Source organism: Clavelina lepadiformis, chromosome 3 (genome assembly GCF_947623445.1).
Source record: "Clavelina lepadiformis chromosome 3, kaClaLepa1.1, whole genome shotgun sequence".
Lineage (NCBI taxonomy): Eukaryota > Metazoa > Chordata > Ascidiacea > Aplousobranchia > Clavelinidae > Clavelina > Clavelina lepadiformis.
This window is the reverse complement of record NC_135242.1, coordinates 14,825,386-14,842,090: the sequence shown is the minus strand read 5'-3', so window position 1 is coordinate 14,842,090 and position 16,705 is coordinate 14,825,386. Positions and strand designations below refer to the sequence as shown.

Sequence of the window (16,705 nt, the reverse complement as noted above, 5' to 3'; positions counted from 1 at the left end):
TTCATAAGGCAGTGGTCCTCAACCACTGGGCTGTGGACAGTTTGTAGCCGGGCCGCGAAAGTTTAACAAATCTAACATTAAAAATGAAAACTATACTTTTATTGTAAAGAAGAAAATGTAAAAAGCACACACACTCACATAAAAAGCAAACACGTGTCACCATTTATATTCTATGTTTTTTTCCACGATTTTGTATGTGCAAGCAAAACAGGCTACTTATTTAATCAGTTCTAGATAAATCATCTTGTTGCAGTGTTAGCATGTTGTTATTTTCATTGAGCATAACTTGGCAAAGACGCAATGAATAACTGGTTGATTTTTGAGAAGAAACAAATGCCAAGTGTCAGGCTACAGGGGCCATAACTGCCCCAGTTATTTCGTTTCACTTCTTTCTGAGATAGAATGAAAGAAAACGTGCTCAGCAGCAGAATTAACCTATAACCCTAGAATCAAAGAATTTTTAAAACACCACATTGAAAAATTTCTTTAATATAAAAAATCTCCCTAGTATTACTTTTTTATCGCACTAATGTTAACAAATATATAAAAAAAAACATTGTAGTTAGTGCCCATAAAGATTGAATTCGACACGTGTAAAATTTCACTGTATATGTCATAACTTCTTATACTATAAATTTTAGCCCACCTCCATAGTTTGGCCAGGTCCCCAGTAACTGCAAGGGTTTGGATATAAAACAACTAGTTTGTTATATCTGCATTTTTGTGCTTCAGTGGATTAAAATTGCCTGGATTGCATGATTTGCATCTAAGTTGTTCTTTTTTTTGCTGAACATGGCCGCTTCCTGACTCAGCCTAACAAATAGTATTTGCTTGGTAAGTTAAACGTGACCACATTCTAAACGAAGAATAATATGTATGAAACATTACTAATCTGATAAATACAGCATTTAAATAGAAAATGCAATGTTGTTTTGATAAATGTTATTTTGCTGGCTACTCAGAAAACGTTTCACTGGCTGCAAATTATCCAAATTTTGAACAATTTTGGTTCATGGGCTATAGGTTGCACGCTCCTGATGTATGTAATACACTTTACTAATATTAGTATTGTAACTTTTATTGTGTGATCTAGCTTATTATTACAAAATATATGTACCAGAAAGGTGTATCGATGTGAGATGTCAAACGCTCCACTTGGTGGAAAAAATATGATATTCAGTGTTTGAGATATTATATTCCTTATCATATAGTTTTCTTTTCCATTTAATTTATTACATTTAGTTTTAATATTATTGCGTTTTTCATAAAAGCTTAGCAGTAGCATTACTGCTACTGTATCTACAAGAAAGCTGGCATCCCGATGTACAAAGACAAATATTAAGAAATTAAATACTAAAGAAAAGGAAAAGAATTCTCAACCCACAACATCAAAACCTCAGTTGGAAGACCAAGCAGGTTTGTGTTATAGTGTCAGTCTAACTCAGTTAAGCGAAATATGTTTTAACAAAATTGCCTGTTGATAGTGTCACTTACGTTGGGTTTTGAAAATCATTAAAATTTGCTTTCTTTGAGAGCTAAATATTGCAAATGGGTCCCTTTAAAATGCTACCTGCAGTAATAATCTAAATGCAATTGTAAAATGATGTGGTCTTTTCTTTACAGCCATTTGTTAATTAACTGTGATCATTTTTATTGTATTGAATAATTGTCACCTTAGTTTTACATCACTGGCTGTTTTCTGCATATAAATGCTTGCATTGAAAGCTTTATATTTACATAGGTGGGCAGTACCAAATTACTGTACCGCGGTACTTTTTCAGTACCGGTACCTTTCAAAAGTACCGAATTACTTTTTTCAAGAAATTTCAGTTGGTACTTTTCACATGACAATCAAAATTTTAACAAGTATGTTTTTAAAATACAAGTTAATTAATCCTTAATACTAATTTTAGCATCTGTCGATTTTTTTAAATCTAGATATGTCACATATGTTTTGACCTGGAGTTACCGGGGACATATAGCGGCAAACATTGTATTTACCACAGCATCTTTTACAATAAAAGTACCGGTACCGAGTACCGACAAAGTAACAGACTACTTTTTTAAAATAGTACCAAATACTCGAACCATCGGGACATTTTTTCCAGATACCGGTACCGTTACCAAGGGTACTTTCAAAGTACCGACTGCTCACCTCTGTGTATATATATATATATTGGATTGTGTGCACGAAAATTAGACTCTATTTTAAATTTATCACATTTTTTTCTTTTCTTAAAATGGTATTAAGTGTTTTGGCATTAAGTAAGACTAGATTTTGTCTTCCTGGGAATTTGTTGACTGATTCTTTTGTTGCTTAATAAGTTTAAGTTTCATAAATATTTCTTAATAAAGTAGTTAGTTTTTTTGTCTTCATCAAAGTGGTTGTTGCCATGTATTCCTTATCAAGCTTTTAATGGTTTGTTCTAATGTGTCACTTTGTTAATACAGTAGGTAAACCATTGTGTTAAACTGGTTTGCATCAAATTTTTGATGATGAATTACAAAAGAACCTTTCTTGATTTGAAGTGTCTAATGATAAATCAATATTGTTCACTAGTGATATATTCTAACAAATGAATATATATATAAATATATATAAATAACGATTTGTGATCATGAGAAATCACTAAGCTTCAATTTTCACAATGATTTACAGAAGACATCCAAGCACTGCAAAAGGCCACCACTTCCAAAATACACAGTCGTTTTGTGATTGGCGGTTTCGGTATTGGACAGACTTCTGAAAAGAAAAGTAGGCAATCCCATAGGCTGTAAATCAAATCTGTAGCCATTAGACCAAAACGCTTCTTGCACTGCTACAGGGAGTGTCTTTATCAATGAATATTTACAATAGACTTTTCACACTTTCCTAGCATCTATTTTTATCTATTATTATATCACTATATCACTATATCTATTTTTAGACACAAAAGGATTTCCTGAAACCCAGAAATTATCTGAAATTGCTCCCGGTTCTTCACAGGGCAGAGTTAACACAAGACCTAATTTGACAAAACATACCAAAAGTAGTAAAGGTCGGTTTCTATAGGTGACAATGTTAGTGGTTTTGAATTTGATTTAATAATATTTATATTTTACACTTAGTAAAACATTTGATAAAAGTAAAGGACACTGAAGGACATTCCAAAAGTCGTAAACGGTATCAGTCCCCTCCAAACCATCTCAACTACAATAGAAAATCTGCCATCAGCACAGGCAAAACGGGGTCTTGCGCAAGTACTAGGTAGGTTTTTAAAAATTTCGTTGTTTTGAAACTATGTAACATGTATTGAAATACAAGTTACACCATAGTCGCAGGGGAAGGGGAAAATCGACGACCACGCACTCTCATGAAAGGGGGGACGAACCTGCTCCCAATCCTGATATGTCACAAGAAAGTGCTAATTCACAAGAAGATCCTCAAGCAAACGCCTCACAGCCTACATTAGCTAACCAAAGTAACGAATTGGCATGTGACATTTGATAACCGTTTACTTTTTTGTTAAGCTTTGGTTTGGTAGAATGTTGCTGAATTGGTTAATTACACGCAAGCACTATATCACAAAGACCACAGTAAAATACTTTTGCCAATTTTATAGCCTATGTTATGTGTATTTTTAAAATTCAGTAATTTGTAACCAACAGACAATGTAGACGCTGTTGCTGCAGACAGCTCTAATGCCGAAGCTGAAGGAGAAGATCCAGATATGTCTAGGCTCCAAGGTAAAAAGTTTTATTTGTTAGGTGAGTGCAGTTTGTTTAATCATGTTTTTATTTTGAAGCCTTGCTAGAGGCAAGAGGTTTGCCTTCACATTTTTTCGGAACACTTGGTCCTCGAGTGCAGCAGATCCTTCATCGATCAGTAAATAGTAACTCAAGTCAGTGGTCTGTCATAGATATTGGTTATTTTGTATGTTGTTGGTTATAAGAAATGCTGTAATTGTATTGATGAACACCGGAAACGTTTTATGTGTAACAGTTTTAAAAGGAAAACATTTTGTGTATACACTTGATCGTTGCTCCTTTTTTTTGCATTGAGTATGACTGATACAGTGGTTCATGTTATTTCGGAGATAATTGATTTAAAATTCTCACAATCCAACACAAATTATATTCAAGGAACTGTTCTCCTTTTATTTGTTTTGTATTTTATCATGTTTAACCCACTTATCTGACACAATTCTCTTGTTACAAAATGAAATGGATTAACAAGGTTAGAAGCTATATTTGTTCTTGAGACTTTGATAAATTGGAAGTTTTCCTGTGTTTATTTCTATGTTACCTCGATATTGCTTGAAACTTGCAGAATTTTGTAGCTTGTTGGTATTTATAAATACCCTTTCCATTGATTTAACAGCATTATCTTGTATTTGAATATGATAGCATTATTATTTATATTTGAATGCACAATAGTTATGTAACTGGTAGTACAACTGTTTATGTTAGATTCAAAGGCACAACAGTTTCTGCAAGGTATGCAAGCCACTGGGGATGAGTCGAGGCAGTTACAATCAGTTATTGAAATGTGCCAACTGCTTGTTATGGGAAATGAAGACACACTCACAGGTTTTCCAGTGAAAATGGTAGTCCCAGCACTGATCACACTGCTGAAGGTAATTTTATTTTACTTGGATTGTTTTTCTTTCTCCTTCAGGTTAATTCTATATAGTATATTTAATAACCTTTGATTCCTTGATTTTAAGATGGAGCACAACTTTGATATAATGAATCATGCCTGTAGGGCTCTTACTTACATGATGGAAGCTTTGCCACGCTCTTCTGTTGTTGTTGTTGATGCTGTACCTGCATTTTTGGAGAAGGTAATAGTTTTGTCAATTACAGTGAAGCTCATTCATTAGCTTAATTTAGCTTTATTCAAAAGTTAGGATAACTGGAAAAAAATCTGACAAATCGCCTGTTGTAGTAAATGTAAACAACTAGCAAAGCCAAGCCAACAACAACTAACCCAAAACTTTTCAACTCAGAATAATTTTAAGGTCTCGAGGGCATAACTAGTGCACCTTTTGTCAAAATTAGGTACTTAAAAATTGCTTTATTGTTATGATTCACTTCCTTAATGGGTCACATACATTGATACTGGTTTCAATCATTGAATTCACCCTCTAAGTATTTGTAAGCATTGAACTGACATTATCATCTAGGGCGCATAACCAATCAACTTGAGATAACTCACAGTAACATTATCGATCTTTCACTTCACTTCCACTGTATAATTACAGTAGAGTTAATGGACAATTTTTAATGTAAATTGTTTATTGCCAGAGTTACTTTTATTTAGTTTATCGTTTTCATTATTTGACTAGACTAGAATGTGAGGATTGACTATAGGGTTTGCAAACCAAACTTGCCAATATATGCCCTGTTTTAGTATAGGCGCTTTTTGGTAAAAAATTATATGATATTGTTTAAGTGTAATTGTAAGAATTGAATGTACTTTCCATTTTTGGGTTTATTATTGTCACAATTAATGCATATATTTTTGTATATTTTATTTAATTCACATTTCAAACTGGATTTTTGGAAAACTGTTCATAAAAGTTTTCTTATTATATTTTAGCTAAATAGACGTAAAAGAAATAATTGCTGTTGTTCATATTCTCCAATACAAGTTAGTTATATAGTAACTATGCTTAGCTTTGGTTGGATCCAAATAAAGTAACAATCATTTTATGTAGGGTACAGTTAATGCTTTGCATAAAAATTAAACTTTGTTTTAATTTAGCTTCAGAGTATTCATTGCATGGATGTAGCAGAGCAATCTCTCACCGCTCTGGAGATGTTATCTCGGCGGCATGGAGCTTCTATTTTGAGAGCAAATGGATTGTCTTCTTGTCTGCTTTATGTTGACTTTTTTTCCCTGCCTGCTCAGAGAAATGCTTTAACTGTTGCTGCAAATTGCTGTTCTGTTTTAACAGCCAGCGACCAGCATGCTGATTTTGATATGTATTATGAAAGCTCCATTCCACTGTTGGTACAACGGCTATCTCACCATGTATGCTATAATGTTTTATGTTTCTATTGAATTAGGTTTTGTGAAATAGCATTTAGGTTATCTTATAACAGAGGTGGCCAGCAAGTTGATTGCGATCAACCGGTCGATCGCATTTAATTATGTGTTGACTTAACAAGATTACTAAAAAAGTTTCTCAGTCAGTATTCCTGTAGGCTTAGGGCCCAACATATGGGTCGAGGCGACTCAAACCTGGGTCTCAAAGGTAAAAAAATAAGTCATATTGTGTACTTCTAACGTTCCAAGTTCTTTCTTGGTAGGATGAAATGTCTATGATGCCATAATTCAGTCTATTAGAAAGAAGTATTGCATCATACACATTTCATTCAGGAATTTTATCAGCTACGCTGCTACTTGGTAAAAAGATAACGTGGTTCACAAGTTAAGATTAGTTGATTATGGTACTGTATTGGAGTAAAGTTATTAAGATTACTGTTTTTACCATGTTGTTTTAAAGATTTAATTAAGTTAAGATGTTAGAAGGTTAATAATTGTGATACAATGCTGAATAGTTTAGTGTTGGTAAAAATATTGATTTAATGGACACAATAGGTAGGTAAATAGGTCAGTGGAGTCAAAATACAGTACATTGTTTCATAGTGAATGGATCGCATTACCACTACTTGCTATGGTAATGTGTGATAAATGTAAATCCATTTGCAGTAAAAGAGTCACAAAAAATTGCATTGCGACTTCTTCCTTGCCAATCCAAATCATAGAAATGTTGGCCACCCCTGTCTTATAACATTTGCTGAAAGAAACCACGGCAAAGATGAATGGTTGAATACCGGGTTATTTTAAAGTTTGGTTACGGCAACTTCTGAGAAATTTTAATGGACCAAGATTTTTAACCTTTTGAGTGCCTGATAAAAAGTCACAATCTAGCCTCTGTGAAAACATTTTTTTTTCAATCATTTTGGGTGTGATCAGGAAACTTGTAACATTTTACATTTAGTACAATTTTATGGCACCACAGCAGCGTTTTGAAACTAGTAAATGTGTTTTATGTACTAAAGAACACAAGAGAAGGATTTTCCGTAAAATTTTTACTAAATCACAAAATAGAAATACAAATTTACTGTTTTTTTTGCCTTGAAACCTATTAAATTATGTACTAGGGCATGTGTTTGATTGCAAACTTAGCATCAAGGTGATTCAAGCACCTGAAGCTGTTCCACAGAGACTCAAAAAAAAGCTCACTTTCTTGTAAATACACCCAAATTTACCAGTAGTTTTATTTGTGTGCTAACTACCAGCCATTTAAACTAATTCTCGCCCAGAACATTCACAATTTCCTAAAAACTTGATGCAAAACTAAAATACCTATTTTTAAAATTATTCCAAACAGTCATATAATTCAACCACATTTGTTAGATTGCTTTTGAGCTTAATAAGTCTGCAGTTATTGGCCCAGTGGTGTTAAACATCTCAATGTTATATCTGTTGATTTTATCGACAAAATACTCCATACTTTCCTTGTCAAATATTTTTTTGAAAGACACATAAGTTTGATTATCTTCGAGAATATCATCTAAGGTTTTCCCTCCAGGTGGAACTGCTGGAGTGAAGCGTGGTAGACTGGAACCAGGATCACTGTCTGTCGCTTCAGACCAGCACTGAGTAACAAGTGAGTGAGTATTAACCCTGTTGACTCAGAAACGGCGTCCCACAGGGCTCCGTCTTGGCTCCTCTCCTGTTCAACATATACACCTATGACCTGCCCACCACCACCTCCAGGAAGTATGCCTATGCAGATGACCTGGCACTCCTGCATTCTGCCGGAGACTGGCAGTCGATGGAGAGGTATCTTAGCCAAGACATGCAAACACTAACTGCATATCATCAGAAATGGAAGCTGCAGCTCAGCAAGGCAAAGACAGTGTCGGCGGCCTTCCACCTTAACAACAAGGAAGCACAGCGTGAGATAAGCATCAGTATTGACGGGGAACACCTGCCCTACAGCGCCGAGCGAACCTACTTCGGCGTGACCTTGGACAGGGCACTCACGTATCGACACTCGGAGTCACTGCGCAATAAACTATCTGTCTGCGTCGCACTCCTAAGGCGGCTGGCAGGTTCAGGCTGGGGGGCCGGCGCAAAAACCCTTCGCACGGCCACCCTGGCACTTGTCCACTCCACCGCCGAGTACTGCGCACCAGTGTGGTGTCGTAGCTCTCACACCCGCCACATCAACGACGCGCTGCGTATTGTGACTGGTTGCCTGCGTCCCACTCCAACGTACTACTTACCAATCCTTGCAGCCATCCAACCTGCTGAGCTACGCCGCAAAGGAGCCATGATTTCTCTCGCTCGCCGTGCTTTGGACCCCGAACACCTTCTCCATACCCCACTCCAGCGACCACCATCTGGAAAGCAGCGACTGAAATCAAGACACCCCTTTGTGCCAGCCGCACAACAGCTACTCAGTAGCGCAGAAGACCTTGGACTAAGTGCGGCGCACTGGACGAACCACATGTGGAGCACGGAGTGGCAAAACAACACCTCCAGACTTTGTGACTTCATAGCCGACCCAAACCCATCGGGAATGTCCCTCGCAAGACCTGCTTGGGTCAGGCTCAACCGCCTGCGCACCGACGTAGGACGTTTTCGCTCAGATATGCACAAATGGGGACAGGCTCCCTCATCAGGATGTGAGTGTGGTGCCACAGAGCAGACAGCAGACCACGTCATCAATGACTGCCCCATCCATCGGCCCCCACATCCGTCCGTCCACAGTGTCTCGGTCTACCACGTTCTTTTTTAATTTGCACATTAGGCCTACTATAGCCAGCAACATCACTTTCTGCTAACTTGGAATTAGATTTTCTGGACAGCTGGAGGAGCAAATAGATCATCGCTGTGGACATTTTCATCCAAACTAGATCCTGATTCATATAAACCTTTGTCTTATTCATTTTCTGTTTCATCAGAGGAACCATCACCAAAGCTAAAATTCTTCTAAGCGCCTCATCTCTGCTAAACCGATCACTGTGTCTACTTGATGCCATCCTATTAAACTCAAAGTCTGAAATGAGCATGCATAAGCACATTTACATACCAACCCCAACCAAAATTACTTCCATGTTGTTGCTTAAATAATACTAGAGGCTTTATTTTGTGTGGGAAATTTTGTTTGGCTGCACAGTACTTGAAATACAGTGGCATTTAATGGATGAACTTTTGCGTCGTATATATACGACGACGGCACGCAAAAGGTTAAAAAATAATTGCTAATTTTCTGTCGTAGTTGCAGAAGTATACATATGAGAAACTCTTAGAGAAATTAAAGAGCCCATTTTGTTTCCCAAAACATATGTACTTAAACATTTATACTTTGCAATTCTCTTTGCAGGATAAAAAGTGTGTTGAGAGTGTTTGTTTAAGTTTGGCTCGCTTGGTAGACAATTTTCAAAACCAATCGTCTATTTTACAAAAAATTGCAAGTGATGAGCTTCTGCAAAACTTCCAAGTATGTCAATTTGATAGTAATATTTTTAGTAATGACTTAATTGTATGAATGTTATAAACATGAGTCAAAATAATTAGAAAAGTAAAATAGAATAATTGCCTTGATACATATGCTACATGTTGCAAGCATAAATGCTCTTTTTTGTAGAATTTACTGGTCATTACACCTCCTGTTATTGGCAGCAACACATTTGTGATGGTTATACGAACAATGTGTTTGCTGTGCTCTTCTTGCCCAAATCTTGCAACTCAACTAGTGCGAAACAGTATGTATTGCATAATTATGCTTATTTTGTTTCTTTGTTTATACTGTTAACTAAAAAACAGATCGTGACTTCAGTTGTGCTTGCCCTTGTCTGCGCTTTTAAAATAATTTGGGATCATAACATGTTTATAACACTCGTTTACTTTGCTTCAATCATATATGCAAAACCTTTTGTATTACAGTTCACAGATTTTGTGGATTTTTGAAGCTTTTGTTTAGTTTCTACTATAATACCATTCATGGATTGTCATTTTTCTTTTTGTCACAACTTTACAAGAAGTTTTAATGGTTTCATTCTTCTATTGATGTTGGAAACGGATAAAAAGTGTCATATCTAATTAATAATTTGTCATAATTTCATGCAAAACAGATTGTCCTATTTTTATATGGCGGCATAAGTTTGTTAAACATGATGGTTTTGGTTAGGAATTCCCTATAAATGTAGCCTGGCTAGTGAGATAAATAAGCATACAGTTTTTCTTCTGTGATGTCACAATCTTTGCCGTTTGTGCCACAATTAACGTCAAATTTGTGACTTGTTTTGACCCATATAATTATACCTTACCACTGAGATTATCCAAAATTATTGCTGCAGTATATTTGGTTAATAATGCACTTGGGTACTTTTCTCTGCATGATTAATTCTTCCATGAGATATTTCAACTATACCTTATTAAATTTGATTTAGATATTGCCGAAACGTTACGCTACTTGTTGTGTGGTACATCTGCAGACTATGATCATATAGAGTTGGTTCCAAGGAGCCCACAAGAACTACATGAAATAACTTCATTAATTGGGTATGAAACAGACTGCATTCCATTTACATACCGATAAAGGATATGTTGTTGTCATAAGACACTACAAATGTTGTTAAGTTCTAAAATGGCTAGGTCAGCTGGGTTACAACTGTATAGCATTATACTTGTATTTAGCAGGTTAAATACGGATCGAAATTGACAATATTGATATGTATTGTTTTCGCATTATTAATATTATTCTTTGTTTCCTCACCCTTTGCTTTTTCATGCGATAACTCACGTAAATAACATCAGACTTTTTAGAAATTTGGTATGTGGGTGGGTTTTAAAACAATGTCACTTAAATTCGTATATGTGCGTGATCACATGACCACTTTTTTGTGAAATCCCAAACTTTGTTCAGTTGTTTATATATTTAATCCCCATCCAAGCAAGGACAAATGCTTACATTAGATGACGTGATACGAAAAAGTACTACGAAAAAAAACACTTGCAACAGTTAAAGTGAAAGACTTTTACGCAAGAGTGAATTGCTTTAACAGCACCAAGAAAATAATATATGATTGGCTGCTAATGGTAATTCATCACCTCTACGACATCCACGTTAATATTTCGATCCGTATTGAAGTTGGCTGGCTTAACTACTAGTTGTAGTTAGTGCTACACAATGTTATCCTGGTGCAATCTAATTTACCAGTTAATCTAAACTAACAGTGAGCTTATGCCACGCTTACCACTGGATGATCCCATGTTTAATGTTGATCGATTGTTAAAACAAAATGCAAAGAATCATCAAGGTGGTAGTTTTCCTGTCTGGCAATGGAGAACAAATGATGGAACGTGGTCATCGTACTCAAAGCATGATAATAGGTAATTTAGAAGTGTTCTGCATTTGAATTTCTTTCACTTTTGTCATATGCTGTTTTGTTTTTTTTTCGCTATTTCTTTGTTGACTAAGGTTGTTGGTAATTTGCAAACTGTTAAATCACATTTGTGTTATTAGTCAACTAGCTCGTAAATATATACTTAAATATATTTTTAGAATGATAGAGGAAGCTCATAGAAGTGGGGACCATGAAGCAAGTTTGCTTGTGCAAGGAAGAGTTTATATCCTGGATTTCAATATCATGCAACAAGTTAATGAAGATACTGGAAATAGTAGACCTATTCGCAGGCAACCTCATAAAAGCCAGGGTAAATGGCAGTGTGCTATTTTGAAACAACTGGTTGCTTCAGCTGGTTGAGCAACAATGAGTTTGTGTCTGAACATTTGTATGTTTCTGTGATTGTTTTATTTGAGTAAGTGGTTGTTTCATAGGAAAGCGCACTGTAACGAAAGTGGAATCTGCTTCAAGTTTGAGTGATGCTAGAGTATCATTGATCAAAGAGGACAAAATTATAGTATCAGAGTTTGTTCGGTCTTTATTTACCTTGTTGTATGAGGTAAGTATTGATGCCAGAGCTTTTAACCATAGTTGTTGAAGCCAATTTATTTTATTCCTATTTTATAATTTTCAAATACTGTGCACTATGCCTACCATATACAATTTTTATGCAGGCAATTGTTCCTTTCAGGATTAGAGGCAGTGGTGGGATTCAACCGGTTCGCACCGGTTCATGCGAACGGGTTCTCGGAATTTTTATGACCTCCGTGAATTGGTTGTTAACAAGCTTATGTATAAGCCTATGTGTATATCGGCCGGGTGTCAATATAGCATGGTGCTAGAGTGAGAACCGGATTTTAAAATATTTGAATCCCACCACTGACTAGAGGTACTTCGCAGACTAAATCGGGTAAAAATGCCCAAATTATGGTTTGGCTGAATTTATTTCAAGATTAATTTTTCGGTTTACTTCAAGATACTGAGACCTAAAATGAAAAGCAGAATTTTGAGCTTAAAAATGCATATGTTCCCTTATTTCATGTCAATTTTTATCTACAAACTGCATGCAACCTGTAACGTTTTAACACACCAGATGTTATGGTAACTCAAAGGCGAAAAAACAATGCCGGCCTGATATAGGTGTATAAAGTTTTTTAAACTCCTACACACTAATGAAATCATAGTTTCTCACCCATGCAAGGCTTTTTCAGTAAGCCGCTAAAAGTGGGTTACATACTTGTTTCGAAGCCCTGGAGAATAAGAAGTTAAGGTTCTCATTATTCTGAGGCAGTGACACCAATGAGAGTAAGGCAGCCGGTATTTTTCTTTTGCTCAAATTTTGCGTTGGGCATTATGTCCAGCTGTATTACTTTACCATGGGTGGTGGTGAGAGCTTTTTTAAAATCTCCACAGAAATAAGTTTGAGCCTGGATCTAACGATTACCGATTACTAACGATTGTTAAGTTCTCATATTTTAGTCTTCCAATTTACACATATAATATCATATTTTTCTTCGGACTAAGGAAAGTCTTGCACGACTTAAACTCGGCGATGATTCTTCATCGCTTAAGCCCTGTTTATTGAGCTTATCTTTGTCCGATAGACACACATTGTTGGTTCGATATTTATTTCTTTTGGATTTCCTTAATTTGGAACTGAAATAACTGACAACTGAACAAGAAGTTTTGTTGATGCCTTGCCCAAAAACATCATAAAGGTAACACCATGGATGTCAGACACTGACCACATTATTCGAAGTCCATCACTTTATCCACTCCTCTACTGAACCAAAATATAGTCATTAGTCAATTATCCTAGATATTGACTGAAATTGGGTACTCATGAATGAGTAAAACCTTCTGGTCAGAAAATTTTCGAGACAGGTTAAAGGTGCAATACTGCCAGATCAATTGCATAGCACTAAACTTTATTAATCTTTATCTTGAGCCCCTTTACTTCTCAAAACTCAAAAGTTCCAACTGCGATAATATGCATGTCATCATAGTTCCTCTGGAACGCCTTGCTGAACTATCCTTTCAACCAAACCGGTAAATGTGGTGACCAAGACCACTAAGGTTTTAGGGGGCTCCTTATCCTGCTGTTCCTCCCCCTTAGAGAATACAATATTCTTTAAAAAGAGAGAGCAAAAGAGATATTGAGAAATATAGTTTGCTTATGCTGTTTGTGCATCACACCACAACAATGCCACATTTGCTTCTAATTTTTCATAATTATGCTAACTTAAGTTATTTATGTTTCATAAACATAAACACCTAAACATTGTTTATAGGTATATGGCTCATCAGCTGGCTCTCCAGCAGTTCGTCACAAATGTCTGCAAGCTGTGCAAAGAATGATATATTATGCTGAGCCAGACTTACTCAGAGATGTTTTGAAAAATTTGTCTGTTTCCAGGTATATATTGTTTAAAACAATGTGTTTGTGGTGAGTATTTTCACTGTAACTATATATTGAAGGTGTCCTTTGATTATTTCAGCCATATTGCTTCAATGCTGTCAAGTACTGACCTTAAAGTAGTGGTCGGGGCACTTCAAATGGCTATGATATTGATGAATAAGCTTCCAGATGTGTTTGAAATTTATTTTCTCAGACAAGGGGTTACCCATCAAGTAAGATGATAGGTATTTTATTCCTTTTTTACTATGAAGTAACATAAGAATATTTAGGTAGAACAGCTTCTCTTACCCGGCCACAAGGTTGTGGGAATCGATTTGATTGGATCACCATCAGGTGAGCAACAACGACTTACGCCTAATGTAACAACTCCTGTGTTTGAAGGGGCACCAAGCAGTACTGAGCCTTCTCCATCTGATACAGTGCCTGGGTGTGTATGTGTATTAACTAGGCTTTGTAATATGGATGAACTGTTCCTTATGAATATTAGTGCTTAATGTATTTATGTTACACGTGTTTTGTATATTCTTGCAATGGTTTTAAGTATTATTTTATTGTTGGCTGCTGGACTAAGTCGCAGGTATGTGATGAAACAAGAAACATTTATTGGAATAACTTTTTTCTGTGGCCACATGCTTGAACAAGTTGTTAATTACTATGACAACTTTCAGAAGTGATTAAAATACAGTTTGTAATGATTGGTGTCGGTTTATTTAGGAGGCTGTCAGACATATTGAGGCGTAAGTATCCTTCTCGAAAAAACACTGGAAAGCGTTTGTCCTCATTTCTTACTTCAACTCCAGATGAGGCAAACACTACTCCTGTTACTACAAAGACGTCTATGAGTAATAGGTGAAAACAAACAAAGCAACAATGATTAGGATAACAAATATACTGTGTAGTTGTGTAAGCTTATGTAAGGGATAGCTAAGAGAAATTCGATTTAAATGTGTTTTAGCTATAATTATATAGTAAGTGGTTTAATTACATTTCTATCTCAATGACCTTTCAGCTCGAAACTAGGCTCGTCAACATCAATTGAGCGTGTGGTGTCACCGCCACTTACAAAGGCAAAAGCGTTTGCAGCTGCTATGTCAAATTTGGACGGTTCATCTGGGATATCATCAGGTGCAAAAAATAAATCAAGTAAGTCATTAATCTTCTTTCTGCTTGTTATCATTATGTAATTTGTAGTTACATACATTGGAATCTCTTCTATTTTGGTAGTGTGATCAATTGTTTTTGTTTTCATGCCATAAATAACCCAATAAAAGTTTTGACTCTTTTTGTAATTGCCATATTTAAAGGTGGAGGTGGTGTGAAATCTGCAACATCATTTTTCTATAATTTCAATCCTACAAAATGGGGTCGTTCATCTACAACTGGTAGAAATTCTGGTTGCACTTCAAATTCTGAATCTCCTAATTCTGTTAATTCGTCGGCATCATCATCTTCTCATGTGGCTCGCTTATCAAGGGAAAATCTTGCGTTGCCAAATTTAAAGAAGCGAGATGGTAACAAAGAATACAGGTTTGTACAGGCATACTCTTTGCTCCGGAGATAGTTAATTATATGTACATATAAGGCGTGGTGTTGCTTTTTACCACCTCTTTATTCAAGAATACGCAAAGTTTGGTATAAACACTTTCACCTTTTTATGTCTAGGGATTTAGTAAAGCAATGGGTAAGGGACCAAGCGAAGATATTTCTGCAGAACTATTTTTACTCAGCTGTATTGGACAATAATAACATGGCAAAAAATGTCATTATGGATGAAGAAAAATCTTTGTTAAAAAAACTATCAGATATAGCGCAATCGCTGTCTTTTTCTGATGTGAGTTGCTTTTAGTAAACCACTTAAATATTATTATGTGGAAATAAATTCCCCATTTTTTGTCATTAATTGTTTGTTAATGACTCTTGGTTTCTTTTAGGGCAATTTAAAATTCCAGTACAGGTTTAAACAAATTTTACTTTTTCTATCAGGGTAGTAAAAATCAACATGGGAAATTAGTAAATTGAAAATATCGAAACCAGAAATCAACAAACTGCATTAATTTAAACTGGATTGTGTCAAACTAGATAATTCCAAACAAGAAAATAAGAGTCGAAATGTGTGACATTAGAATTTGATTTGTATAAATATTATAAACAGGAAGCTACTAAATTATTGGTTATTTTCAAACATGAAGTGAACAAATTGCTTTAATTAATCCAATTTGTTTACTTGTTGTTTGGGTATTTGCAGTTTTTTAATTTCCAGTGCAATTTTTTCCACACTTTGCTTGTACTGTTTGGAAAATTTAAATGTATGCTGAAATTTTATGTTTCACCTTTTCACTTGGCTGTTGCATGTTTGTACCTTTTGCAGAATATGGAGCGAACCCGAGAAAGTCTAACATCTTTGAAAGGAATTGTAACAACGTCAGATGTATCATCCTTTGAATTGCAGCACAGTGGCATTGTGACATCCCTTCTTGAATTCCTTACTGAAGGGCACAAAAGTAGTTCCAAGGAAGAACTGCTGAAAAGACGTTCAACTTCTGTAACCACTCCGCCAATGGTAACCAGAAGGCGCAGCAGAAATGATGGTACAGTTACAGTGCAGTCATTAGGAGAGAAGTTATCCCCAGTGTTGTTGGAAACCAATCATATAAAAAAGACGTCAACTGCAAATACATTTTCACCAGAATATAATGAATGTAGTATGCGCTGTGATACAATTGAAAAAGAAACTAGTGAAAGCGTGTTACAATCTGCAGAAACTAGCAAAAAGCAGTTTATGAAGTGGGATCGAGATGAGAGACTGCGGCTGTTTCTGAACGTCTTTGTTGGTTTACCGGTACGTTGCACATGACACAGGTCTGTTTTGATTGA

The 16,705-nt window shown here is 35.8% G+C and overlaps 1 protein-coding gene across 4 annotated transcripts in view; it reads left to right on the top strand.

Moving 5' to 3' along the window:
* LOC143448884 (E3 ubiquitin-protein ligase TRIP12-like) overlaps positions 1-16,705 on the top strand; it is a 35,610-nt gene that overhangs the window by 10,268 nt on the left and 8,637 nt on the right. For 3 of the 4 annotated variants that reach the window (XM_076948810.1, XM_076948809.1, XM_076948808.1), the window contains 24 exons: positions 1,272-1,416; positions 2,660-2,755; positions 2,928-3,038; positions 3,109-3,247; positions 3,316-3,461; positions 3,649-3,726; positions 3,786-3,881; positions 4,450-4,616; positions 4,707-4,823; positions 5,747-6,016; positions 9,387-9,503; positions 9,651-9,768; positions 10,456-10,567; positions 11,243-11,398; positions 11,571-11,722; positions 11,847-11,971; positions 13,704-13,828; positions 13,911-14,043; positions 14,101-14,258; positions 14,546-14,680; positions 14,841-14,974; positions 15,136-15,358; positions 15,494-15,662; positions 16,200-16,670. In XM_076948810.1, the coding sequence (XP_076804925.1) occupies positions 1,272-1,416; positions 2,660-2,755; positions 2,928-3,038; positions 3,109-3,247; positions 3,316-3,461; positions 3,649-3,726; positions 3,786-3,881; positions 4,450-4,616; positions 4,707-4,823; positions 5,747-6,016; positions 9,387-9,503; positions 9,651-9,768; positions 10,456-10,567; positions 11,243-11,398; positions 11,571-11,722; positions 11,847-11,971; positions 13,704-13,828; positions 13,911-14,043; positions 14,101-14,258; positions 14,546-14,680; positions 14,841-14,974; positions 15,136-15,358; positions 15,494-15,662; positions 16,200-16,670 (3,693 nt within the window). The remainder of the gene's footprint in view (positions 1-1,271; positions 1,417-2,659; positions 2,756-2,927; positions 3,039-3,108; positions 3,248-3,315; positions 3,462-3,648; positions 3,727-3,785; positions 3,882-4,449; positions 4,617-4,706; positions 4,824-5,746; positions 6,017-9,386; positions 9,504-9,650; positions 9,769-10,455; positions 10,568-11,242; positions 11,399-11,570; positions 11,723-11,846; positions 11,972-13,703; positions 13,829-13,910; positions 14,044-14,100; positions 14,259-14,545; positions 14,681-14,840; positions 14,975-15,135; positions 15,359-15,493; positions 15,663-16,199; positions 16,671-16,705) is intronic. The other variant, XM_076948811.1, reaches the window with a different exon arrangement.